The sequence below is a fragment of the Piliocolobus tephrosceles genome, chromosome 10 (assembly GCF_002776525.5).
Source record: "Piliocolobus tephrosceles isolate RC106 chromosome 10, ASM277652v3, whole genome shotgun sequence".
In the NCBI taxonomy this organism is placed as follows: Eukaryota; Metazoa; Chordata; class Mammalia; order Primates; family Cercopithecidae; genus Piliocolobus; species Piliocolobus tephrosceles.
In genome coordinates this window covers 11,239,949-11,267,913 of record NC_045443.1, presented here as the reverse complement: position 1 = coordinate 11,267,913, position 27,965 = coordinate 11,239,949, and the positions used below count along the sequence as shown (strand labels likewise).

The window sequence follows — 27,965 nt, the reverse complement described above, 5'->3', positions numbered from 1 at the left end:
GGTAAAGTATGAAGAAAATCAAGGAAACGATCATCATAAATTATAGATATTGCTTATCTCCGAAGATGCAAAGAAATGTTTAGGGGCTTGGAAACTGGCATGGAGGTGGACAAATGCTGTTTTCGGTGTTCCTTGTCTTGCCCTGCGTCACAGTTACTTGAGTGCTTATGATACATTGTGGTATTTCCCATTTTTGTATTGGTTCATTTCTAATTGTGCATTATAACTTTAATATACAAATTTGTAATTAGAAGAAATGTCTCATAGAAATTATTATTACTGGTCTCATTACATACTGAGGGGAAATATCAACTATTTGTATACATTCTTATACAGCTCTAAGATAGTTGAAATGGGAACTTTCTCATTTAGTTGCAACATGAGCAAATTTTAGATGTTATCCTCCAACCCCAGATCTTTCCAAAGGCTTTCTTCTAGCCTTAATTATCCACTTCACAGGAACAAATCTTTGCCTGTGAAGTGGATAATCTATTTTTTCTTTTGGCTCTAGAATTCCTGACAAAACAAGCTTGTACATATTTCCCACACTTGGTTTAGCAGAGTTCTTTTATCAGTTATATTTTTCTGCAGGAGAAAATCCTCCAAAACTACATTAGATATTTATATCTCACATGTTGTTGGATTTTGTTTTTGGTTTTTTTGTGTTTGTTTGTTTGTTTTGTGAGACAGAGTCTTGCTCTGTCACCCAGACTGGAGTGCAGTGGTGCAATCTCAGTTCACTGCAACTTCTGCCTCCCAGGTTCATGCCATTCTCCTGCCTGAGCCTCCTGAGTAAATGGGACTACAGGCACACGCCACCATGCCTGGCTAATTTTTGTATTCTTAGTAGATATGGGGTTTCACCCTGTTGGCCAGGATGGTCTCCATCTCTTGACCTCATGATTCGTCTGCCTCGGCCTCACCCACACTGGGCCTGGATTTCATTTTTCTAAGCTGGGTTTGGTTGGTGACTGTGGTGATTTCAGATGGGCCAAATTCTGAATCTTTGAAGACGTTAGAGTTTTGCCTATTTAGTCTGGATCAGGTGGCAGCAATCTGACGTCATTAATTTCTCATTCTCCTTCTGGGAACAGTGTACTAGCCAGGCGATATTCTCATAGCAAATGGAAAGAAGAAGAATCCCCAGTATGGAAGCCGTCTCAAATCTCTATGCAAAGAGTATTAATTTTCTGTTCATCAAAGCAAGTTAAATGATTGAACTCCAAGTTCAGGGGAAAGGTAGTCAGTCTTCCTATGATGGGAGGATACTGCAAGATTATATATCAAATGGCCTGGTACTCAGGAATTTTTATAAAATTGCTAAATATTTAACATAATAATAAATATCTAAACATTAGACTTGAGAGGAACTTTACCAAATCCTAAGAATTGGAGATATGTATGAAAAATAAATATTATTAATGAGCTGAAAACCCTGAGTGAGAAAATAGGACTAATTTCATCTGGAAACCTCTTGGAAATGCATTTTTTAATTTGGAAATTACAAGAAAATAAATTGTTCCATTCATAAGTGGTGTGCCCATGTTTGTATTTGTGTGCATATTTATGATCTTGTGAGTAACAAAGTTATACAAAAGCATTAGCAGCTAGCAGATCTTATGGAGTACTGGACTGCCTGTGGTTCTCAGGAAAATCTTAGACGCTTTTGATAAAAGCAGTTTGGATTCTATATATTTAAATATGTCATTGAAAAATGTCCATATAGGTGATGTTCTTAGAAATGACCAAGCTCCCTTTAAGAATTTAGACATTTACTATATGATGTATGTATTGGGTTACAAAACTTCCCTAACAACTGAAGTCGCTAATGACAAATGATGGAGAGGTTACACAAGGAAAAATTGCAAACACTGAAAGAGAATATGTCCTTGTTTGCATACTAGCAAATGAGAATTCAGGTATCATGTCAACTTCAGTATGAATAATTCCAGCCTAAAACAAGAACAGACAGTGAATGAATGAATTAATTTGAGTTTGAAAATAAGAATGTTTTCCATAAAGAAATCATTGAACTCATCAATTAACATGCCATGGTGATTTCTGGCTTGGAAATTGTGACACTTGTCACAACAATTAAAAGTAAAAAGAATGTCACAGCACATTAAAAAATCAGATGCATATGGTATTTAAGGTCAGGATAGTCAAGCAATCACACAGTTATATTATATTGAGAGGTGAAGCCAGCTAGACTTCCTGGATGGAGGGGGGACTTGGAGTACTTTTCTGGAGCTAGCAAGAGGATTGTAAAATGCTCCAATCAGTGCTCTGTAAAATGCACCAATCAGTGCTCTGTAAAATGCACCAATCAGAAGGATCCTAAAAGTAGCCAATCGCAGGGAGGATTGAAGAAAGAGCACTCTGATAGGACAAAAAAGGAAAATGGGAGGGGACAAATAAGGGAATAACAGCTGCCTGGGTCACCTCCTACTCTGTGGAAGCTTTGTCTTTTCACTCTTCACAATAAACCTTGCTTCTGCTCACTCTTTGGGTCCGTGCCATCTTTAAGAGCTGTAACACTCACTGTGAAGCTGTGTGTCTCCATCATTGAAGTCAGCCAGACCACGAACCCACCTGCAAGATCCAAGTCTGGACACCCTACCAGCATTTTAAAAATTTCTTTTTGTCTGTTCAGACATGATAACTTTTTTACCCATCATTTTTTCCATTCTAGTAGTGGTTACATTTGTTATTGGAAATTTTGCTAATGGTTTCATAGCATTGGTAAATTCCATTGAGTGGGTCAAGAGACAAAAGATCTCCTTGGCTGACCAAATTCTCACTGCTCTGGCAGTCTCCAGAGTTGGTTTGCTCTGGATATTATTATTAAATTGGTACTCAACTGTTTTGAATCCAGCTTTTCATAGTGTAGAAGTAAGAACTACTACTTATAATCTCTGGGCAGTAATCAACCATTTCAGCAACTGGCTTGCTACTAGCCTCAGCATATTTTACCTACTCAAGATTGCCAATTTCTCCAACCTTATATTTCTTCACTTAAAGAGGAGAGTTAAGAGTGTCGTTCTAGTGATACTGTTGGGGCCTTTGCTATTTTTGGTTTGTCATCTTTTTGTGGTAAACATGAATGAGATTATACAGACAAGAGTATATGAAGGAAACATGACTTGGAAGAGCAAATTGAGGAGTGCAGTGTACCTTTCAAATACGACTGTAACCATACTAGCAAACTTAGTACCCTTCACTCTGACCCTAATATCTTTTCTGCTGTTAATCTGTTCTCTGTGTAAACATCTCAAGAAGATGCAGCTCCATGACAAAGGCTCTCAAGATCCCAGCACCAAGGTTCACATAAAAGCTTTGCAAACTGTGATCTCCTTGTCGTTATGTGCCATTTACTTTCTGTCCATAATGATATCAAGTTGGAGTTTGGAAAGGGTGGAAAACGAAGCTGTCTTCATGTTCTGCAAAGCTATTAGATTCAGCTATCCTTCAGCCCACGCATTTGTCCTGATTTGGGGAAACAAGAAGCTAAAGCAGACTCTTCTTTCAGTTTTGTTGAACGTGAGGTACTGCATGAAAGGACAGAAGCTTCAATCTCCATAGATTGACAAAGGGGGCATTGTGTGTCTTCTAGCAGAAAACAAACTGGTGGTGTGTGAAACATTTTATATTTCTTACTGATTTTTCTGTAATATACGTGTATGGATAATTCCAAATGTGTACCTAGAAAAGTCATTGACCTAAAATTAGTCTTAAAAAGTACATATATATATGTGTGTGTGTTTATGTGTGTATGAAAGCTTAGAACATTCACAATAACTTGACCTTTTTGTGTTTTTTCATACAGACTACAAAATTATACAAAATATGACAAAAATTCCTCAGAATTATGAAGTCATGTGTATTTCATGTACTTTATATGTCATTTGTAGAATTTATGATATCTATTTATCATTATTAAGAACTAACAGCTTATCCCAGGAAAAATATTGCTCTTTTCTAATGTGATTAGAACAACACGAATATGCCATATTGTGCTTAGAATTCACTGTTTGAACCTCTAACTTATTGGATGGTAAGGTCATTCAATTCTAAATCAATAATGAGGATGTATCTTCAGAGTTTTATTCCATTATGAATTCCTATTTTATATTTAGTAAAAGGCAAACAGAATTATTGTTAGGAAACAATGCACACAACAGAATTCGTGTGATAAGCATATGCACAGTAAATTTCGTGTATGTCTGCCATAAGCAGTACTGAGGAATATTAGATTTCATACAAGTATGTGAATAGCTTAGAAAAAAATCTCTTCTGCAATAAAGGGATGAAAAACCATGATCATGATCTTGATTGGTATTATCAGTTTCCATATGCAGTTAGAAACATCATTTCATCTAGCTTTTGAATTCAAGAAAAGCTGTTTTTGAAGTTGAGATCTGATGTAAACTATTTTAGTATTTTTTCTAAAGCACTTCTAAGCCCCTCACTGCTAATTATATCCTTATCTTCCATTTATAATACTCCTTCTAAACTTCAGGTAAGAGAACTCAAATCTTTTCTTTTCTTAAAAAAAAAAACAAATCAATGTAAAATTAGTATAGAAATTATCGACAATAATTCAGTGAAACTTTTTGTAAATATTAAAATGGTATCTATGAAATCTATGTATTAATTATAGGATGTGCCTTAACATTGTAATTTTGTTGTCAATAATGAAATGAATGTGTGTTGACATATTCATTCATAGGAAGCTCTAATATAAGAAAGAAATGTACAGTCTTGTTCACAGCTAAATTCTACCTGACTGTATTAATTCTTGGTGTTATGAAATTTTAGCTATGTGATTTAAACCTTAAGGTAAATCATCCCCACACCTGATTTATGTATTTTTTAATGATATATCTTCCTCAGTACAATGTAAGAACTGTAAAAAAAGAGATCATGTTTGTTTTACTTTCCGTTGACTCCCAGGAATTAGAACCCAGGACCAAGAATAGATGGTCAAAAATGATACTTTAATGAACAAATAAATTGGTGTATAAAATGGATAAGTTGATGTGGTAAACCAATGAAAAGGAAATGCATCACAAAATCTGCAGTTGCATGAACTCCCCTGTTCTGGTCTCGGGTTAAGGTTACAGTCTTATCCAAGTGGAATCCTTCCTTGGAGGAAAAGTTTGGCTATTCCACAATTTTAGGGGAAATATCACAATAATATAGTCTTGATGCAGCTGTATCAGGTGTCTGATTTGGAGACAAGGTAGAATATCAAAATTAGATGGCACCTGTTACAATATTTTTAAAAAGCATGTAAACAACTTTAGTCTATTTGAATATGTATTTTTTCTATTTTCAATTGTATATTAGTATTATGATATTTTCTAGTTGATTGTTGTTTAAACAAAAATGGCATTTCATTTCAAAAATTTGAGTTAGTAACCAGCTACTTTACCAATATTTTTTTAAATGTAATACCTGTTATTGGAGTGATGACATTTATTTAGAAGTCAAGTTCAAGACAAAAATGGCAAGGACATGTGGAAACTGAGACAGGAACAAACATGAGACAATGTGTGGTGATGTCTGCTGTGACTCTGCTGGCAGCCACTTCACAGTGAGGTGAGAGAGACAGCATGGTGGTCATCAATGTGTGCACTTGGCTCCCGCACTTTTCCATAAGGGTTACAAGGGGAAACCACAGCCGGCGTTAGTCCATGGAAGAGAGAGAGGAGGGAGAATCTATCTGCTCAGCTGTCATTTGACTTCTATTTCCCATTCACCATGGTTTACCTGAAGCAGAAACTACCATCTCTGCTGCTCTGTCTTACATCACCCAGTCCCTTGGTGGAGATTATGAAAGTCAGACCTCATGCGCACAGTGTGGTGATTCATTCAAATCCCAAATGGAAGGATGATCTGGATCAGGCAAGGTGCTGGGCAGGAGAGTAGGAGATAGTGAGGGGAATCTAAGAAAGCACATGTCTGTGTTCAATACCGCCACTCCTTGTGCCACTGAGATGTCCTCATACCCTCCAGTCATGGCTGACTTTATGAGCATATGACTTGCACAGTTGCATAGGGTTTTGTGCTTATAGGGGCTTGTGCTTAGAGGGACTCTGTGCTTGGATTAATGTTCTGCACTTGCTGTTTTGCTCATCAGACAGAGGATACTCCTCTGCTGAAGAGGGAATGGTCTTGCACTAATTCCATAGGAATTTGCTCTCCCCTCTCCTACAGGCTTGTTAGTGACATGGACAGAGTCCTGTAATACCCGCTCTGTATGCTTTTAGCGTCTTTGAATCCTGCTGGATCTGCTGGCACAGTGGCCAGAACAGCTTGGACCAGAGACTATACCTGATGTAGAGTCCTTTTTTGCTCTGGGTTCCACTTGAGACCAGTAGCCTTTGGAAACTTCTGTAATGAGTCAGAGCAATATTCTCAAATGTGGAATACATTGTCTCCAACATCTCAATAGGCCCCCGAAACATTGTGTCTCTTTTGTAGTAATGGGAAATATATACATAGAGCAACATGCCAATTACTTTAAAAAAAGATTGTTTCAACATGTGGTCTAGGGACAATGAACGCTTTAAAACATCACCTATGTTGTAGGTCCCTGAATCTCCTCAGGTTTATTTCTTTTCTTTTGGTATTTTCCTTCCATTCATCGTTAGAGTATTTTACTGTATTTAAGAAACTTGCCACTTCCTGACTATTGTACCAATTCATATATCATTATTATTGCTATTATTTTGAGACAGGATCTCATTCTGTCCCTGAAGCTGGAGTGCAGTGACAGGACCAGCGCTCATTACGGCCTCAACCTTCTGGGCTCAAGTGATTCTCCCGCCTCTGCATTGCTAGCAGCTGGGACTGCAGGGGAACAACCCCACGCCTGGTTAATGTTTGTATTTTCTGGAGGGTTAGGATTTCACCATGTTACTCAGGCTGGTCTCAAATTCCTGGGCTGAAGTGATCTTCCTGTGTCGGCCTCCTAAATTGAAGGGATTACTGTCATGTGGCACAGGGCCCGGGCTGTAATATTATTAATGTATTAAATAAGCACGATGTTTTTTTACAAAATGTAAACAGAGAACAGAAGTGACATAGCCATGATATTAAAACAGTGAAGCAGTGTTATTATTCTTACAATACAAGGCAAATTGTTTGATTTTCCCTCTTAATGGGTGTAGCTTAAGAAACATTCAACACATCACGAGCCCTGTAAAAAGTACCAGAAGCTCTGCTCTGCTCAGTGAAGATAGCACATCCTGGAAAGCATTTGTGAGTGTTGATTTAAGTTTAGAGTAATCTGCATTCATTCTATAACCCATCTGGTTTTGGTAGGTTAACTGAATCGGGTTATAGAAAGGACTACCATCCCTTGTAACTTGCAAGTAAACACTTGTCATGGCAGTGACCAATTCCATTCCTTAGGGAATGCGGTTATATTTTATACATTGTGTTGCCAGTAGAGGAGAATTTTAGAGGCTTCCCTTGGGTCCTGCTGTAATAATGTCCCTTACTCTACAGTTGAGGAAGAATGTGAGAGTCCTGCCAGCTGCCATAGATATCCGTTTCAATTACACATTCAGGAAGAGGTAATAACTACAAACTGATTGCATCCACCTTGGGATGGACATGAGCCAAAGCTCTAGGTAGCATCTGATTTTCAAGCACTCCCACTGCAGGCTGGATGTGATGGCTCATGCCTGTAGTCCTAGTACTTTGGGAGGCCAAAGTGGGAGGATCCCTTGAAAGCCAGAGTTCCATTCGCAATGTACGGAAACTTCATCTCTACAAAAAATTAAAATTTAGCTGGCGTGGTGGTGCATGCCTGTAGTTCCAAATACTTGGGAAGCTGAGGCAGGAGGATTGCTCGAGGCCAGGAGTTCAAGACCAGCCTGGGAGACACAGCCAAACTCTATTTCTACCAAAAATACAAGAATTAGTCAGGTGTGGTGGTGTGTGCTTGTAGCCTGTAGTCCCAGTTACTCAGGAGGCTAAAGGCAAGAGATTCTTTGAGCCTGGAGTTGGAGGCTGCAGTGAGCCAAGTTTGTACTACTCCACTCCAGCCAGGGCCACAGAGTGGGACTGTGTCTCAAAAAAACAAAAACAAACAAACAAACAAAAATGCTACAAAATCTAGGGTGCACCCATAACATTTATTACTTGCATTTGGTACATTTAATATGTGTTTGTATCTCAGTTACTAATTCCAGTTTTTACATGTAGCTCTATGATTAAATATGAGGTTTTTTTTTTTTGGTTTGGTATGATATGAAATAGGATATAAATTCATTTTTTATGTGTGTGATTATTCAACTTTCTCATTATCAATTGTTGAAAAAAATTATTAATTCCTATTCAACTGCAGTGGTAGTCTTTTTGAACTCAATGACCATGAACGTCAGTGTTAATTTCTAGACTCTCAGTTATGTTTTATGTTCCTTTTGTCTACTGTAATACCAACACCACACCATCCTGATAAGTGCAGCTTTGTAATAAGCTTTGAGATCAGAAATTGTAATTCTGCAATTTTGTTTTTATTTTATTTTATTTTATTTTATTTTATTTTATTTTATTTTACTTGAGACAGAGTCTCACTCTGTCACCCAGACTGGAGTGCAGTGGCGGGATCTGGCTCACTGCAAGCTCCGCCTCCCGGGTTCACATCATTCTCCTGCCTCAGCCTCCAGAGTAGCTGGGACTACAGGCGCCTGCCACCACATCCAGCTAATTTTTTGTATTTTTAATAGAGACGGGGTTTCACCATGTTAGCCAGGATGGTCTCCATCTCCTGGCCTTGTGATCCACCCACCTTGGCCTCCAGGGTGCTGGGATTACATCTGTGAGCCACCCGGCCAACTTTGTTATTTTTTAAAATTTATTTTGGTCATCTGATAACTTGGTATTTCCAGATGTATTGTAGGACTAGTTTTTCATTTTATCCAAAAAAAAAAAAAAAAAAAAAAAATGCCTGCTGGAATTTGATAGGGATTGCACTGAACATATAAATCAACTCTTCATCTATAAAAGCTGTCGTGCTGGATTTCAGTTCAGCTGGTCTTGGTTGCTTGTACAACTCTCTGATGAATTTAAAAAATATTTTTGGCCTTTTCTTTCTCTTATCGTAGTTATTGCAGAAGGATATCTTCCCTTCTTGAACTTGCTATATTCTACTCAAAAATGGAAGTTCTTGACCAACCACTGATGCTCATACCTGTAATCCCAGCACTTTGAGAGGACACTTGAGCCCAAGAGTTCAATACTAGACTAGGTAACATAGGGAAACCCTGTATTCACAAAAAAATTAAAAATTAGCAGGCTTGGTGGTGCATGCCTATAGTTCCAGTTACTTGGAAAGCTGAGGCCGGAGAGCAAGAGTATCACTTGTGTCCAGGAGTTCAAGACTACAGTGAGGTATGATTATGCCACTGCACTCCAGCTTGGGTGAGAGATCAAGAGTCTGTCTCAGAAAAAAAAAAAAAAAGAAAAGAAATGGAAGTTTTCACTGGCATCTTCTAAATGTCTAGTAATACAGGATCAAATCAGTAACTAGCCATCTTTGTTTCTTCCAGTCCCTGACAGGTAAAATGGAAAGCAGTTATACAAATGCTGTACTAACTCCTCACAAAGAGGATGTTACTATCATCTGCGTTTTTTGGTGATCGTACTGAGGCAGAGAGTAGTTGTAAAATGGAATCTCAGAATCATCACTATATGAAGCAGAAAAACTGGTTTCCTCTCGTGGCAGTCTGACTCTGAGATCTCTTGGAAACAATTATACTATGAAACCTAAAAAAGAAATAAAATACAAGATTGGAGACCAATACTAACATCTATTCTTCTTAATAGAGTAATCAAAAGAAATTAAACAGAGAAAAATAAAAGTGAATATCCATACCGAGGGAAGTCTAGAGTCTTCAATGGAAAATACATGTTTTTTTCTTTAAGTGCCCAAGGAATATTTTTAAAATTGCTGAATATTTTAATTAAACAATTCATATTTAAATATTAGCTAGACTCGAGAGAATAACTTATTCAAAAGGTTAAGCATTCAAAAGCTTAAGTGTGAGAGAATAACTTATTCAAAAGTTTAAGCAATTGACTGAAAAGGGTGAATGGGAAAATAGGGCTATTTCAACCTGGATGACTTGCCTGAAATTGATTTTCCATTTTGGAAATTACAGGACAATAATTCCTCCCATCCATGAGGGGCATGTATGCATGTGTGTGTTTGTGTTAATGAGCTTGTTAACAATAGACTTATACAAACATATTAGCAGCAAGCAGATTTTAAAGGGTATTGGTCTTTTTGCACTTCCCAAGAAAACCTTGGATTCTTTTGACAAGAAAACTTTGGATTCTGTTTACATAAATCTGACGTTTAAAAAAATAAATCTACAGTGGTCATGATTCTAGTTACAACAAAACTCCTTTTAACAGTTTAGATATCCAATGTAGGATCTATGTGTTGGTCTAACAACTGACATTGCCGAACACAAATTATGGAGAGGTTAAACAAGGAAAAATACTGCAAAACAATGAAACAGAATATGTGTTTATTTGCATTCTAGTAAGTGATAACTCATTTTTCACTTCAACACCAGTATGAAAAATTTTATCTTATAGCCTGGACATAGTGTTTGAGTAGAAGTTAATTTGAGCTGTTTTAGAAATTATCAAGTTTTCCACAAAGATAGCATTGAATTCATTCATTAGCATGCCCTGGTGCTTTTCTGTTTGACATTGGTCAGAGAATTTAAAAAGAACAAGAGTGTTACTGCACATTCAGAAATCAGGTGCACATAGAGTTTAAGGTAAGAACCTTAAAGGGAATCTTGTCCAGTGAAATTAGGCCTGCCTTAAAAAGAATTCAGACATGGTATGTTTACTACCAATCATGTTTTCCATACTGGTAATGGAATTTGTGTTTTTCCGTGGACTGCTATAATTAAACTTACAGACTATTTTTATATTTTAATATTTTTTCTTTGTTTCCTTTTAGGAGTTGTTAAACAATCCTGAAATTTCCACTACAATATACCATTAACTAATCATATTTTCTCAAAGTCATTTGACATAATGATTGATTAAAGGAAATATCTCCAGTATAATTACACTTGCTCATGACAAAAAAGAATTTGAAACTTCAAAAAAAAATTAGAAAAACTAATAATGAAATATGAACAAATAAATATATGAAATATATAATCAATCCCTAATAAATGTGCATGAAATTATAGTCATAGAATTAAAAGAGTGATATAATTTTTCAACTAAAGATACATCCTGAATTATAATAGAAAAAGGTTTGTAAAATGTTAAGTTTAATAATATTTTATTTTATTTATTTTTGAGACAGAGTCTTTCTTTGTGGTTAGGTTGGAGTGCAGTGGTGTCATCTCGGCTCACTGCAACCTCCGCCTCTGGGTTCACTCGATTCTCCTGCCTCAGCCTCCTGAATAGCTGGGATAACAGGTGTGCGTCACCACTCCTGGCTAATTTTTGTATTTTTAGTAGAGATGGGGTTTCACCATGTTGGCTAGGCTGGCCTCGAACTCCTTACCTAAGGTTATCCACCCACCTTGGCTTCCCAAAGTGCTGGGACTACAGGCGTGAGCCACCGCGCCCAGCCAACTTTAATTATATTTTATATAAATGTGAAAGTGCAAAAATTATTCAACTAATTTTGGAAAGCATATGAAGCAGTGGGAATTTTCATACACTGCTCTTAGGATTATAAATCAGTGCAATTACTTTGAGTGTGACATTATTTGAATAAGATGAAGGATCACATCCTCAGACCCAGGATTTGCACTCAAATCAGAATACATATACGTTGTGGGAAGTCAGAGACCCCGAACAGAGGGACCGGCTGAAGCCGCGGCAGAAGAATATAAATTGTGAAGATTTCATGGACATTTATTAGTTCCCCAAATTAATACTTTTGTAACTTCTTACACCCGTCTTTACTGCAATCTCTGAACATAAGTTGTGAAGATTTCATGGACACTTATCACTTCCCCAGTCAATACTCTGGTTTCCTATGCCTGTCTTTACTTTAATCCCTTAATCCTGTCATCTTCGTAAGCTGAGGAGGATGAACGTTGCCTCAGGACCCTGTGATGATTGCGTTAACTGCACAAATGGTTTGTAGAGCATGTGTGTTTGAACAATATGAAATCTGGGTACCTTGAAAAAAGAACAGGATAACAGTGATGTTCAGGGAACAAGGGAGTAACCTTAAACTGACTACCAGTGAGCAGGATGGGACAGAGCCATATTTCTCTTCTTTCAAAAGCGAATGGGAGAAATATCGCTGAATTATTTTTCTCAGCAAGGAACGTCCCTGAGAAAGAGAATGCGCCCTGAGGGTAGGTCTATAGACGGCCCCCTTAAGGCCATACTAGTTCAACCATTGTGGAAGACAGTGTGGCGATTCCTCAAGGATCTAGAACTAGAAATACCATTTGACCCAGTCATCCCATCACTGGGTATATACCCAAAGGATTATAAATCATGCTGCTATATAGACACATGCACATGTGTGTTTATTGCAGCACTATTCACAATAGCAAAGACTTGGAACCAACCCAAATGTCCAGCAATGATAGACTGGATTAAGAAAATGTGGCACATATACACCATGGAATACTATGCAGCTATTAAAAAAAAAAAAAAAAGGATGAGTTCATGTCCTTTGTAGAGACATGGATGCAGCTGGAAACCATCATTCTCAGCAAGCTATGGCAAGAACAGAAAACCAAACACCGCATGTTCTCACTCATAGGTGGAAATTGAACAATGAGATCACTTGGACACAGGAAGGGGAGCGTCACACACCAGGGCCTGTTGTGGGGTGGGGGGATGGGGGAGGGATAGCATTAGGAGATATACCTAATGTAAATGATGAGTTAACGGGTGCAGCACACCAACATGGCACATACATACATATGTAACAAACCTGCACATTGTGCACATGTACCCTAGAATATAAAGCATAATAAGAAAAACAACAAAATGTGAAAAAAAACCTCATAGTTCACTGTAATTGTCATTCCAATTCTGCATTGTGCACCATTATAGTTACATATTTACTGCATACCCTGTTTTACTTACCATTGATTAAAATCCACATCCATGATGATGGACCCTGTTAATCCTGAACTTTGCGTACTCCCTGACTATATGCTACAGACCACTGAAAGAAATCATGTCATTTTATTAAAATCAAAAACACAGATTAACTAGAAAAAAAAAGGAAAATGAATAAATTTGATTTACATGGATAGCAATATATACAGCTATAGTAGTAATTATTAACATGGAAAACATTCAATATAATCACATTTATGTGAAATTTGCAAGAATATTTTTATAGTTTTGCAAATAAATTCTGATAATTGCTTGTAAGAAATTATAAATTCTGATAATCGCTTACAAAAGAAATTATAAATTCTGATGATCGCTTACAAAAGAAATTATAAATTCTGATAATTGCTTACAAAAGAAATTTTAAATTCTGATAACTGCTTACAAAAGAAATTATAAATTCTGATAATTGGTTATACAAGAAATTATAATTTCTGATAATTGCTTATAAAACAAATTACAAATTCTTATAATTGCTTATAAGACAATTATGAATTCTTACACCTCCTTATAAAAGAAATTTTAGATTCTTATAACTCTTTATAAAAGAAATAACTTTTTATAAAACAAATTATAAATTATTTTAAGTTCTTATAATTCTTATAATTTGAAATAAATTCTTATTATTTATTACATTGGTGGCAAAACTAAAGTGAAACATGTAAGTGATTATCGTAACTGGGATACTTGGGAGGGAGGAAACAGCAAGGAAATTATATCAACAAGAAAGCATATATGGGGAATGTCAGATTGCTGGCAAATTCTATTTTTTGATGAAGGTGTGGAATATGAGTGTTAATGTTACATTCTTTTTTCCTCTTACTGTACATTTAGATTTTATTGCTTTCCCTACATATGTTAGGTTCCAGAAAAATGAAAATATTTTAAAATCAGAAATATTAAATAAATTAATGAATGTAAAATTAGGCTGAAACTAATATATTCCTACATGTACGATTGTAATTAGAGTTTTGCTGAATAAAGAAGAATACAGCTTTATAGTAGTAAGAAATAAGGCTAAAATTTTATACTTTTTAAAAATTAATTTCAAAAAGAAAAATATAAGCAGTAAGTGTACATCCACATTCTTAATGGTAATCTTAATCTGAAACATCAGATTTTGAACAACTATATTGCAATAGACTTTTTTCAGACAAAATTGAAGCTAGAATTCAATGTAAGCGTATCTTCAGTGTGTTTCAAAACCATAGCAGACTTTAATAAATAGAAATTCAAGGGAGTATTTTTTAGATAAAAGGAAAATTATTAAAAATATAAAGCTGAACATGCATGAAGGAATAATAAATAATGCAAGTGGTAAATATGTGCATAAGTCTGAATAAATTTTGAGTTTATAAAATAAGGGCATCTCTTTGGTTTCAGTATTTGATTAATAAGATATATAGAAATAGCTATATATAGTCTGTAAGTAAAGGTATAAAAAAGAAAATTTAGTTAATTTAAATTTGGAATTTTCTATGTCTGTGAAGAGAATTTGAAAGCCATATTTGATGACCCTGTAATTCTCTTTCTATGTGTATATCCAAAGGAAATGAATCAAATGATATATGAAAGAATGGTCATACTAGAATTATTCATAACTGTTCAAAAAAGAAACCCCCCAAATATGTATCAACTAAAGATGAATGAATCATTACAACACATTCGTACAATGGAATAATATAGAGAAGTGAAAAGAAATGAATCACATAAAGATGCAACTATGTGACTAAATTTCAGAAACATGAAGATGAGTCCAAGAAGCCATGAGTAGGAACATACAGGACTACACCTATATATGGTTTAAAGCAGACAAAACCATGTCATAGGGTTTAGGATTGCATACCTAGTTGTTAATGTATAAAGAAAATCACGGCTGGGCATGGTGGCTCACGCCTGTAATTCTAGCACTTTGGGAGGCTGAGGTAGGTGGATCACCTGAGGTCAGGAGTTCAAGACCAGCCCGGCCAACATGGCAAAACCCTGTCTCTACTAAAAGTACAAAAAGTTATCTGGGTGTGGTGGCATGCGCCTGTAGTCCTAGCTATTCAGGAGGCTGAGGGAGGAGAATCGCTTGAACCCTGGAGGTGGAGGTTACAGTGAGCCGAGATCACACCACTGCACTCCAGCTTGGGTGACAGAGCGAGACTCCATCTCAAAAAAAACAAAGAAAATCAAGGAAATGATCATCCTAAATTATGGCTATTGCTATTGCTTTCCTCAGGGTATGTGAAGAAAGGTGTAGGGGCTTGGAGAGTGGCATGGAGGTGGACCTAAGCTATTTGCAATGTGACATGTTTTGCCCTGCATGATGGGTGCAGGAGTATTTACGATACATTGCTGTGTTTACCATTTTTGTTTTCACCCATTGCTAAGTGTGCATTACAATTGTATTTAAAAATTATTAACTGGAGAAATGTTCCATAAAGAATATTAATTATTCTGCTCATTATATACCTTGCAAAAAAAATCACCATTTATATACATTTTTATACAACTCTTGGAGAGCTGAAGTAGAAACTTTTAGCTGCAACATGTGGAAATTTGAGATGATGCTACCTGCAGCACACAAATCTTTCCAAACATTTTTTATTATCTTTAATTATCTACCTCACATGCCAAAACTTTGCCACTCCCCATCTATTTTTCTTTTGGTTCCGAATTCCTGGCAAAACATGGGTGAATATATTTCCCCACACTCTTGGTGTAGGATAGTACCTACACCAAGTACCTATATCAGTTATACACTATAGTATCTATATCAGTTAGGTTTTTCTACTAGAGAAACCCCTCCAAAACTACGTTAGATCTTTTTATCTCATATATCTTTGGATTCAGGTTTTCTAAGCTGGGTTTGGTGGATAGCTCTGGTGACTTGAGATGGGCCAAGTTCTGCATCTTGGAGCCAGTTAGATTTTGGCAAATTTAGGCTGGATCAGGGAGAGGCAAACTGACTCCACTAGTTTTCATTCTCATTCTGGGAACAGTGTACTAGCCAGGTGACAATCTCATGGTCAGTGGAAGAGAGCAAGAAACTCTGAAGTGGAAGCCATCACAAACCTCTGTGTGAAGTCTACTAATTTTCTCTTCATCAAATAAAGTTGTATGAGTGAGCTCCGAGTCCAGGGGACAGGTCATCACCCTGCTTATAGTGGGAGGATACTGCAAAATTATGCATCAAAGGGTGTGGTACTCAGGAATATTTACAAAATTGTTGAACATTTTAATTAAATAATAAATACTTAAACATTAAACATTAAAAAGACTTGAGAGTAAGGGTACCAAATGGTTAAGCATGAGAGATATGTTTGATGTTTAATACTTTTTTTTTTTTCCTCAGTGGGAAAATAAGACTAATTTCACGTGGATGGCCTCCAGGAAACTTACTTCCCATTTTGGAAAGTATAAGAAAATAATTCCTTCTATCCCTTAGGAGTGTGACAGTCTCTCTCTCTCTCTCTCTCTCCCCCCCCTCCCCCGCCGTGTGTGTGTGTGTATTTATTTACAAGCATGGTAACAATAAACTCGTACAAAAGTATTGGTTAGCAGCAACCAGATTTTAAGGTGTATTGGTCTTCTTGTGGCTCCCAAGAAAACCTTGGATGATTTTGTTTTAAAAGTTTGGACTCATTCTGTTTAAATCTAGCACAAATAGTAAATCCATTAGGGTGGTGATCCTAGTTATGACTAAGTTCTTTTAAAGAACTTAGACATTTACTGTATGAACTATGGACTTGAGGGTAACATTTCCCTATCTAACAACTGACGTTGTTGAACACAAATTATGTATAGGTTAAACAAGGAAAATATTGCAAAACATTGAAAGAGAATACGTCTTTATTTGCATGCTGGTAAATGAAAATTTAGGTTTCACATCCACTTCATTATGAACAATTCAAGCCCATCACAAGAACGGACATTGAATGAATGAGTTAATTTGAGCTGTTTTGAAAATAAGAATGTTTTCCATAAAGATGACATCAAACTCATCCATTAGCATAAGCTGGTACTTTCTTGTTTGACACTGGTCACAGTATTTAAAAGTAAAAAGAATGTTGCTGCACATTCAGAAATCAGGTGCATGTAAAATTTAACATCAGGGTATTAAAGAAATCACAGCCAGTGATATTAGGCTTGCATTTTCTTTCTTTTTTTTTTTTTTTTTCTGTTCAGATATGATATCTTTTCTACACATTTTTTTTCCAGTTCTAACATTGATTTTATTTGTTCTTGGAAATTTTGCCAATGGCTTCATAGCACTGGTAAATTTCATTGACTGGGTGAAAAGAAAAAAGATCTCCTTGGCTGACCAAATTCTCACTGCTCTGGCGGTCTCCAGAGTTGGTTTGCTCTGGGCATTATTATTAAATTGGTATTTAACTCAGTTGAATCCAGCTTTTTATAGCGTACAGTTAAGAATTACTTCTTATAATGCCTGGGTTGTAACCAATCATTTCAGCATGTGGCTTGCTGCTAGCCTCAGCATATTTTATTTGCTCAAAATTGCCAATTTCTCCAACCTTATTTTTCTTCATTTAAAGAGGAGAGTTAGGAGTATCATTCTGGTAATACTGTTGGGGGCTTTGTTATTTTTGGTTTGTCATCTTCTTGTGGTAAACATGGATGAGAATATGTGGACAGAAGAATATGAAGGAAACATGACCGGGAAGATGAAATTGAGGAATGCAGCACACCTTTCGTATATGACTGTAACTACCCTATGGAGCTTCATACCCTTTATGCTGTCCCTGATATCTTTTCTGATGCTAATCTTTTCTCTGTGTAAACATCTCAAGAAGATGCAGCTCCATGGTGAAGGATCTCGAGATCCCAGCACCACGGTCCACATAAAAGCTTTGCAAACTCTGATCTCCTTCCTCCTGTTATGTGCCATTTTCTTTCTATTCCTAATCGTTTCAGTTTGGAGTCCTAGGAAGCTGCAGAATGAACCAGTTTTCATGGTTTGCAAGGCTGTTGGAAACATATATCTTTCTTTCGACTCATTCATCCTAATTTGGAGAACCAAGAAGCTGAAACACATCTTTCTGATTTTGTGTCAGATTAGGTGCTGAGTAAAATACCTGAAACTCTCAACTCTCTAGATTCACAAGTGGGACATCGTGTGTGTCTTCTAGGAGAAAACAAACTGATAGTGTCTGGAACATTTTATGCTTTCTACTGTTTTTTCTGTAGTGTATGTTTTTGAGTAATTTCTGAAAGCATGCCTAGAAAAGTCTTTTACCTAAAGTTAGTCTAAAATTATATCTATATATGTGTATGTATGTGTATATGAAAGACTTAAAAGACATTGACAATAACATAATGTTAATCACATTTTCACAAGATGCCAAATTATAGAAAATGTGGTAAGAAGTTTTTCAGAATCATGAACCCATGTATATTTCACATATACATATCATATTATCATGTTTCACTTGGAAAATTTAAGATCTTTACTTATAATTGTTAAGAACTGACACCTTATCTCAAAATCATTGCTCTTTTCCACTGATTTTTACCACGCATATGTACCACAGTGTGCTTAAACATCTAATTTTTTTGATAGTAAGGATACTCAATTCTAAATCAATAATGAAGTTTCACCTTTGGGGTAGTTTTTATTTCATCATGAATTCTAATTTTATGTTTAGTTTATAGCCAAAATAATTATTGTCAGAAAAAAGATGTACAGAATAATATTCAAGGTTGACAAATATATTTAGAACACATTTTGTATATGTCTACCATAAACAGTACTGAGGAATATTAGATTTAATACAAATATGTGAACAGCTGATAAAAAAGTCATTTCTATAATATGGATGAAGAAAGAAACACGATTATGACCTTTTCAGTGTTGTCATAAGTCTCAGCCTGCAGTTAGAAAAGTCATTTCTGCCAGTTTTTGAGTTAAAGGAAACCTTTTTTGAAGTTGAGATCTGATGTCAAATATTTCAGGGTTGTTTTTTGTTTTCTAAACCACCTCAGAGTTCCTGAATTGCCAATTATCTCCTCTATCTTCCATACATGAAATTCTTTTTAAACTTCACATAAAATAACTTGAATCTTCCCTACCTTAGAATAATACTCTATGTAAAAATAGTATAGAAATTATAAAAACCATTTGAATTAAACTTTTTGCAAATGTTAAAAAGGCATCTATGAAATCTATATATTAATGATAGGAAACATCTTAAATATATGTTTTATTATAATCTTGTTGCAAATAATGTAATGAGAGAGTGTGTGGACATATTCAGTAAAAGAAAATTCTATTATAGGAAGAAAACGTATAACATCATTAAACAAGTAAATTCTATAAATTGTATTAATTCTTTGAGTTATGAAATTTTGACAATGTTATCTAAACCTTGGGATAAATCATCCCTACATCTGATTTAGCTATTTGTTTGTTTATCATATATCTTTCCTGGTACAATGTAAGCCCCACAAAAGCAGAGATCATATAGATCTTGCTTGCTGTTGACTCCCAGGGCCTAAAAGACACCACATAGAATAGGTATTCAAGAATTGATGAACAAGTAAATTAGTGAATAAAGGAGTAAACTATATGGGAATGGTAAACCAATGAAAATGAAACTTCATCATAAAATCTAAAGTTTTGTAAATTTTTCTTTTCTGGTTTCAACTTGAGGTTACAGAATTATCTAAGAAGAAGCATTTCTCAGAGCAAAAGTATGACTAGTATACAATTGTAGGGGAAATATCACTATAAGATAGCCCTGATGAAGCCATATTTGATGTGTGATGGGAAGATAATGTGATGGGATGAAAATCAGATTGTACCTATTGTGATACATTTTAAAAAGCTATAAATATAAAATATTTTGGTATATTTGCATATAATTTTTCAGTTGTGAATGATATATTTGTATTGTGATATTTCCAGCTGGTTAGTATATAAATGAAAATGGCATCTCATTAAAAAAACTGAGTTAGTTACCAACCACCTTACTAAAATGTAACTTTTATATAATATTTTAAAATCCTTTCTAAATGAACATTTAAAATGCCACATTACAAACCCACAGAAAAATGCATAAATAGTAATTATAACACTAAACGGATATCTTAGCCTTGGGTGTCTAGAACTAGAGCCAATGTCTGATGTTAAAGTGATAACATTTATTTGGAAGGTAAGTCCAGGGCAGCAATGGCCGGGACATGTGGAAACTGAGGCAAGAGCAGATGTGAAACCACGTGTTGTGATATATGATATGACTCTGCTGATGACCACTTCACAGTGAGGTGAGAGAGACAGCATGGTGGTCATCGGATGTGTGTGCTTGACTCCCAGTACTTTTCCAGAAGGGCTACAAGGGGAAACCACAGCTGGCATTAGTCATAAAAGGGAAAGAAAAGGGAAAATGTATCTGCTCAGCTGTCTTCTGTCTTCTATTTCCCATTGGCCAGTTTCCCTGAGGCAGAACTACCATCTCTGCTGTTCTGCCTTCCATCGCCCAGTCCCTTGGTGGTAGTTATGAAAGTCAAACCTCATGCCTACAGTGTGGTGTTCCATTCAAGTCCCAAATGGAAGGATGATCTGGATCAAGCAAGGTGCTGACCAAGAGAAGAGAAGACAGTCAAGATAATCTGAGGAAGGACACGCTTGAGGGCAATACCGTGCACTCCTTGTTCCACTCAGATTTGCTCATGTTCTCCAAACAAGGCTGGCTTTATGGGCATATGACTTCATAGTTGCACAGGATCTTGTGCTTAGAAGCACTTATGCTTAGCGGGGCTTTATGCTTAGGTTAATCTTCTGCACTTGCTGTTTTGTTTTTCAGACAGAAGGTATTCCTCTGCTGGAGAAGGAATAGTCTTGCACTAATTCCCTAGGAGTTTGCTCTCCCCTCTCCTATGGACCTGTGAGAGGCATGCACAGAGTCCTATAATGCCCACTATGCATGCCCGTAGCAGCTTTGAATTCTGTTACTTCATCTGGCACAATGGGCAAGCAACTTGGGCCAGACTCTATATCTGCTATAGAGCCGGTTTTGGTTCTCAGTTCGACATGAGGCAAGTAGTCTTTGCAAACTCATTTAGTGAGTCAGAGAAATATCCTTGAATGTGGTATATGTTGAATTCAAAACCCCAATAGGCCCCCATAAAATTGTGTTTCCCTTTTAGTGATAGGAAATATGTATATGGCAACATGCCATTTACTTTAAAGAGGATGTTTTGACAAAAGGACCAAAAGCATTGGACCCCTATAAACTTCATCTATGTTATAGGTCTTTGAATCTGCTGAACTTTATGTCTCTTCTTCTAGTATTTTACTTCTGTTCGATGTTACAGTATTTTACTTATACTTAAGGAACTTGCCACTTCTTGCTTATGAGTACCAATTTATGTAACATTATTAATATATTGAATTAACATGATATTTTTCAAAATGTCCATTAAACTGAAGGCAGAAGTGACATAGCCCTGATATAAAACAGTGAAGGAGTGTTCTTGTTTTTACTACACCAAAGCAAATTGTTTTGATTTTCCCCCACAATGGGTGTAGATCAAAAGGTATTCATTAAAGCAAAAGCCACTTACAAAGTGCTGGAAACCACATTCTGCTCAGTGAAGATACCACATCCTAGAGCGAATGTGTAAGTGTGACTTAAGTTTACACTAATGTGCATTCTTCCTATAATCCATCTGGCTCTGACAGAGTCCAGTTAGGTTAACTGAATAAAGATATAAAATGGACCACCACCCCCTAGAACTGTTGAGTTTTTTTTCCATGGCAGTAAGCAATTCTGTTTCCTGGAGAATGCAGTTATTATGTTTTATTCATTTTATTGCCAGGAAAGTAGAGGTTCAGAAGCCTCCCCTTGGTCGTGCTTACAATAATGTCCCTTGGTATACAGGTCAGGAAGCAATGTGAGAGTTCTGCCCGCTGTTGAACCTGTCGATTTCAATTACACTTTTGGGAAGGGGTAACTATGATAAACCCATTAGATCCGCTTTGGGTTGGACATGGGCCAAAGCTCTATGTATCATCTGATCTTCAAAAACTCATACTCCAGTCCTATTGAGGCGGCTCATACCTGTAATCCCAATAACTTAGGAGGCCAAAGTGGGAGGATCACTTTAGGATGAGAGTTTCAGATCAGTTTAGGCAACATAGTAAGAATCTGTCTGTAAAAAGAAAAAAAAAATAGCTGTTTGTGGTAGTGTGTGCCTGTAGTTACAGCTACCCAGAAGACTCAAGCAGGAGGATTGCTTTAGCCCAGGAATTCGAATTTGCAGTGAGCTATGATTGTGTCATTGCACTCCAGCCTGGGCAATCAAGCAAGATATTGTCTCTAAAAAGAGACAAACAAAAACAACAAAACAAAAAACCAAAAAGGACCATGCACGGGGGCTCATGCCTGTAATCCCAGTACTTTGGGTGGCCAAGTGTTGGATCACTTGAGGTCAGGAGTTCGAGATCAGTCTGACCAACATGGTGAAACCCTGCCTCTACTAAAAATTAGCCACGTGTGGTGGTGTTGCACCTGTAATCCAAGCCACTTGAGAGGCTGAAGCACGAGAATCACTTGAACCCGGGAGGCAGAGGTTACAGTAAGCTGAGATCATGCCACTGAACTCCAGCATGGGTAACAGAGCGAGACTCCATCTCAAAACAAAACAAAACAAAAAACCCAAAAGTAAAAACTTTTCACTTTATCCCATGAACCACTGTGTCTTTTGAGGTACCCAGATGTTAGTGTTAGTTTGGGCTCCAAATGTAAAAGTCTCAGATAATATGGACGTGTGTTCTTTTCTCTGAGGACTGTTATCTGGGGAATAGCTACAGGTCCTTGAGAAAGCAACATAAGACACACCCTGAGTATTCTCGCAGTGAATTTTCAATGTTCTTCATCAAGAGGACTTAAGATTCCCTTTAATCATTGAACTGTGCTTCTCTGAATTGGCTCAGTCCTGAGAACTGGCTGAGGGTTTTTGATTTTCAGTGTCAAAGACTGACCTCAGGAATCAGCTTTTTCAACTCTTTACCCCCTTGGTTTATAATTATTTAGCAAAATATGAAGCCTCTTCAACTATTGGCCTATCAACCCATTTCAATAAGGCTGTTGTCACCACTTCATTGAATCTGACATTTGGAAGATCACTGGTGAATCTGTGTTGCCAGTGGTTAGTCTTCGTGTTGCATGCTCTGCGAGCAGTACTGAACATAGTTTGTTTGCATTTCAGGATGCTGCCCTCTCCTGATTTTATCCTTGTTCACTGGGCACCACTTCTCAGTCTCCCTTGCTCGTTCTTTCTCTTGTCTCTGAATTGAAAATATCACACTGCCCAGGGTCTCAATTCTTCAATCTTTAATTAATCAGGCTTGTTTTATTGATGATCTCATGCAGTCTCCTTACTGATAATGGAGCCAAATGGTTCAATAGAGAGGAATAAGGCTGGCTATTCATAAGTATTCACATATATTATTTATTTATGTACATATATCTAATTATGTAAACCTTTTTTCTTCAAATGTCAGTTGCATTTAAAAGTAACAGGACCAAAATTCTAGGGAGAAGGTGGGAGAATCAATAATATTTTCACTTTAGTTTCTGCCTATTCAGAGTGATAGTGACTCAGTACTCAGTATCTAATTTAGTTTTATTTAAAATAACAACGTAAAAATTGATAGATTGATAGGCAGGGGATTATCATTATAGACATAATGATCTAAGTAAAGAAATACATGGATAGAATTATGATTGATTAACCCATTTTTAATTTCTTGTATTTGGTGCAGTTAGTGTCTCCAACATCGCAGAATCATAATTCTTAACTTTTTGCTCTATGATCAATTAATTATGAGTTAATTTTTGTGTGTGGTATAAAATGAGGGTCTAAATGTATGTTCTTTCTTTCTCTTTTGGCTCTTACTTTTTAAGTAAGTTCATCTAGTCATGGCCTTACTTTCTGTGTGCTGATGATGTCAACATTTAATCTTTCAGCTCAGAACTCAACTCTGAAATATTCAACTCATATTTGAATATATAATAAGTTGACTATTGTTCATGGAATAGAGAGGAATGCAATGCATTTTCCCCAGTAGACGCCAGCCTGGTTTGCCTCATATTTTAAAGTGCATGTGATTTCTTTTTCTATTCTACAGTGCCTATTCTCTCATTCATCAACTTTCCATATAAATGCTGGTCATTAAGACATTTTTTTTCCCTTGGTCTGCTTGCTCATCTCTCTGCTAATACTGTGCTGTCCTGAATATTTTCATTTGAAAATCTTAGAAGTATGTTAGACAAGCCATCACTCTTTCTGTAGATGACTAAAAATTATTAGACATTTGTCATTTTTACTACATATGAAAAAGTAGTTTTTCTTGCCTAAAACAACCTGATTTGGGAATTTATGTGCTGTCACAGGATTAGCATCTGGAAGTGGTGACATTAATGTCATTTTAAAAAACATGTGTCATATTTCCTCTTATTCCTTTCTGCCTTGACATTGTGCAATAGAGATTTTAAAAATTGTTGTATTCATATTGTTAAATATCAATTATTGGTTTTATTTACTACTCAATTAAATTTAATAAGACTACTCTCTCAGTGTAATCACATGGAATAGGCTCAAATCCTCAGTTAACAAGTGACAGCACATGTAAAATATTGTCTACCAGGGAAACTCATTGAACACTTAGTGTTCAGACTGTGTTTTGATGTCTGGTTCCCTAAGCACCACTGCAGTGACACAAAATAGTAGACCTTCAGCAGAAAAAGTTTTGGCAAATATATTGCATAAGCCATTTAGATGCAGTGAGTCATTCTTATTACTTGGGTTGGTGGAATCCCTTTCAAAATGTAAGTTACTAATACAAACAAAGATTGAACTTTGTGAGCAGGCGTTTTTAAGAATAAATAGTCTCAGGACTGATAATATTAACTCACTTATTCACATCAGGTAGGACTTTATTATGGCAGATATTAGAGATGTACAAAGTGAAGCTAAAAGGTAACTCCTAGCAGCACATCTTACTCTCTGGATTCTCTAATGAGATGGGTGTTTCTACTTTGCTGTTGCCTTTTTGAATACTTCAATTCTAGCATTAGTACTGCTGTGTGGGAGGGAGTATGTGTGAACAGAGTGAGTTGTGACAACCAAGTCATAGAATAAATGCTTGGAAACTTTAGAGTCACGTAAACAGCTTATGAAGTGAGTATAGATTCCCAGTGCTGTCAGTCTCACCCATCCTTTTATCCACATGTGTGGAATGTTCTAGGACTCCATGGCTTTTGAGGATGTGGCTGTGAAATTTACCCAGGAGGAATGGGCTTTGCTAGATTCTTCTCAGAAGAATTTCTACAGAGAAGTGATGCAGGAAACCTGCAGGAACCTGGCTTCTGTAGGTAAGAATGACAACACATTTCACTTAATTACAGAAGTATTTCCCTATCATCAGTGCTATTTGTGATTTGGAATGTGGCAAGGGAATTATTTGGTGAAGAAATCAGACAAGGGCACTGTGTACAATGAACATTAAATCTAGTAATGTTTCTATAGTTTGTAATAATTCATGATAATTTTGTGGGTCTGCATTTTAGGAAACCAATGGAAAGACCAGAATATTGAAGATCACTTCAAAAAACCTGGGAAACATATAAGATAATTTGCATTGAGAAGAGGAAATAAAGTCCTCTGAAGGAATCTTAGCATGTCATGAACTTAAAAACAAGCAATCAAAACAAATAAGAGTCACTTGAAATGTATTTCTTTTTAGAAAAATTTCACCCAAAATGTAATGTACTTCAGTGCAGCAGTGAGTGTTTGGAAAACAGTTTACTTGAAAATAGTACTACAAAATTGTGTATATGAATCTTACTGTTTTGGTCATAGCCACGCAGGTGGTAGCTGTGTTTTCAGTAGTAACCCATTTACTTTCAAATAATTCGGTCATGGCAAAAAAAAAAAAAAAAAAAAAAAAAAAAATGCATTTTCCCTGGTATTGGCAGCAGTGTAAGTCCAAGACCTATTAATAAGTAGAAAGTTATTAAACCAAGCAATAACAATGTGCTTGTCATTTTTTTTACAGAACTCATATGGTACAGAGACTGTGTGAAAGCAAAGAAGGTAGTCAGTATGATGGACGAGTTGTCAGCCAAATTCCAAATCTTGATCTGAATGAGAACATTTCTACTGGATGAAAACAATGTGAATGCAGTATTTGTGGAAAAGTATTTGTACGTCATTCCCTCCTTAATAGGCACATCCTAGCTCACTCAGGATACAAACCATATGGAGAGAAGCAATATAAATGTGAACAGTGTGGGAAATTCTTCGTTTCTGTTCCAGGTGTTAGAAGACAGATGATAACGCACAGTGGAAATCCAGCTTATAAATGTACGATATGTGGGAAAGCTTTTTATTTTCTCAATTCAGTTGAAAGACATCAGAGAACTCACACAGGAGAAAAACCCTATAAATGTAAACAATGTGGTAAAGCATTCACTGTTTCCGGTTCTTGTCTAATACATGAACGAACTCACACTGGAGAGAAACCCTACAAATGTAAGGAATGTGGGAAAGCATTCAGATTTTCTTGTTCTTTTAAGACGCATGAAAGGACTCATACTGGAGAAACACCCTATAAATGTACCAAATGTGATAAAGCCTTCAGCTGTTCCACTTCCCTTCATTACCATGGAAGCATTCATACTGGAGAGAGACCCTATGAACGTAAACAATATGGCAAAGCCTTTAGTCGTTTGAGTTTCCTTTGTAACCACAGAAGTACTCACACTGGAGAGAAACCCTATGAATGTAAACAATGTGACCAAGCCTTCAGTCGCCTCAGTTCCCTTCACCTCCACGAAAGAATTCATACTGGAGAAAAACCCTATGAACGTAAGAGACGGCGGTAAAGCCTACACTCGTTCCAGTCAACTTACTCGCCATGAAAGAAGTCATGATATAGAGGCTGGGTGTAGTGACTCAGCTATAATCCCAGCACTTTGGGAGGCCAAGGTATGTGTATTGCTTGAGCCCAGGAGTTCATAACCGGCCTGGATTAAAACAATGCAAAACAACTTGGGCAACATGGTGAAACCCTGTCTCTCCAAAAATAAAATAATGCCGGGCGCAGTGGCTCATGCCAGGTACTCGGGAGGCTGAGGCAGGAGAATGGCGTGAACCCAGGAGGCAGAACTTGCAGTGAGCTGAGATCACACCAGTGCACTCCAGCCTGGGCGACAGAGTGAGACTCCATCTGACAAAAAAAAAAAAAAAAAAAAAAGGAAAGAAAATAATTAGCTGGCATGGTGGCACATTTCAGTTGTCTTAGTTCTTTTTCAAGGACATAAAAAGCCACAGGGGGTTGGGGGAAACCCTGTACATGCGGATCACAAGGTCAGGCGATTGAGACCATCCTGGCCAACATGGTGAAACCTTGTCTCTACTAAAAATACAAAAATTAGCTGGGTGTGGTAGCATATGCTTGTAATCCCAGCTACTCAGGAGGCTGAGGCAGGAGAATCACTTGAACCCAGGAGGCGGAGGTTGCAGTGAGCTGAGATTGTGCCATGGCACTCCAGCCTGGTGACAGAGTGAGACTCCATCTCAAAAATGAATGAATGAATGAGTGAATAAATAAATAAATAAATAAAGCCCCTTGAATGTAAGAAATGTGGTAAAACATTTAATCTTTCCCATTCCCTCATAAACATGAAAGAGCTCACACTGCAGAGAAACCTTGAGAATATAGGAAATGTGGTCAACCCTTCAGATTTTCCTGTTTTTGAAGATTTGGGAGGACTCAGAGTGGAGAAAAGCCTTTTGAATTTAAATTTGTGGTA

The 27,965-nt window shown here is 36.6% G+C and overlaps 2 protein-coding genes and 1 pseudogene across 2 annotated transcripts; all 3 read left to right on the top strand.

Moving 5' to 3' along the window:
• The first annotated feature begins 2,655 nt into the window (after positions 1–2,655).
• On the top strand, positions 2,656–3,582 carry LOC111552122 (taste receptor type 2 member 43). The gene has a single exon (XM_023226223.1). The coding sequence runs from the start codon at positions 2,656–2,658 to the stop codon at positions 3,580–3,582; it is 927 nt and encodes a 308-aa protein (XP_023081991.1).
• A 13,677-nt stretch (positions 3,583–17,259) lies between these two features.
• On the top strand, positions 17,260–18,253 carry TAS2R50 (taste 2 receptor member 50). The gene has a single exon (XM_023226113.2). It carries the CDS (start codon positions 17,316–17,318, stop codon positions 18,210–18,212), a length of 897 nt encoding a protein of 298 aa, XP_023081881.2. The 5' UTR covers positions 17,260–17,315; the 3' UTR covers positions 18,213–18,253.
• A 6,837-nt stretch (positions 18,254–25,090) lies between these two features.
• Positions 25,091–27,155, top strand: LOC111552123 (annotated as a pseudogene).
• The last annotated feature ends 810 nt before the right edge of the window (positions 27,156–27,965 follow it).

What these genes read in the sequence shown, in the direction of transcription:
- LOC111552122 (XM_023226223.1), top strand. Translation starts at nt 2,656, where the DNA reads ATGATAACTTTTTTACCCATCATTTTTTCCATTCTAGTAGTGGTTACA.
- TAS2R50 (XM_023226113.2), top strand. Translation starts at nt 17,316, where the DNA reads ATGATATCTTTTCTACACATTTTTTTTCCAGTTCTAACATTGATTTTA.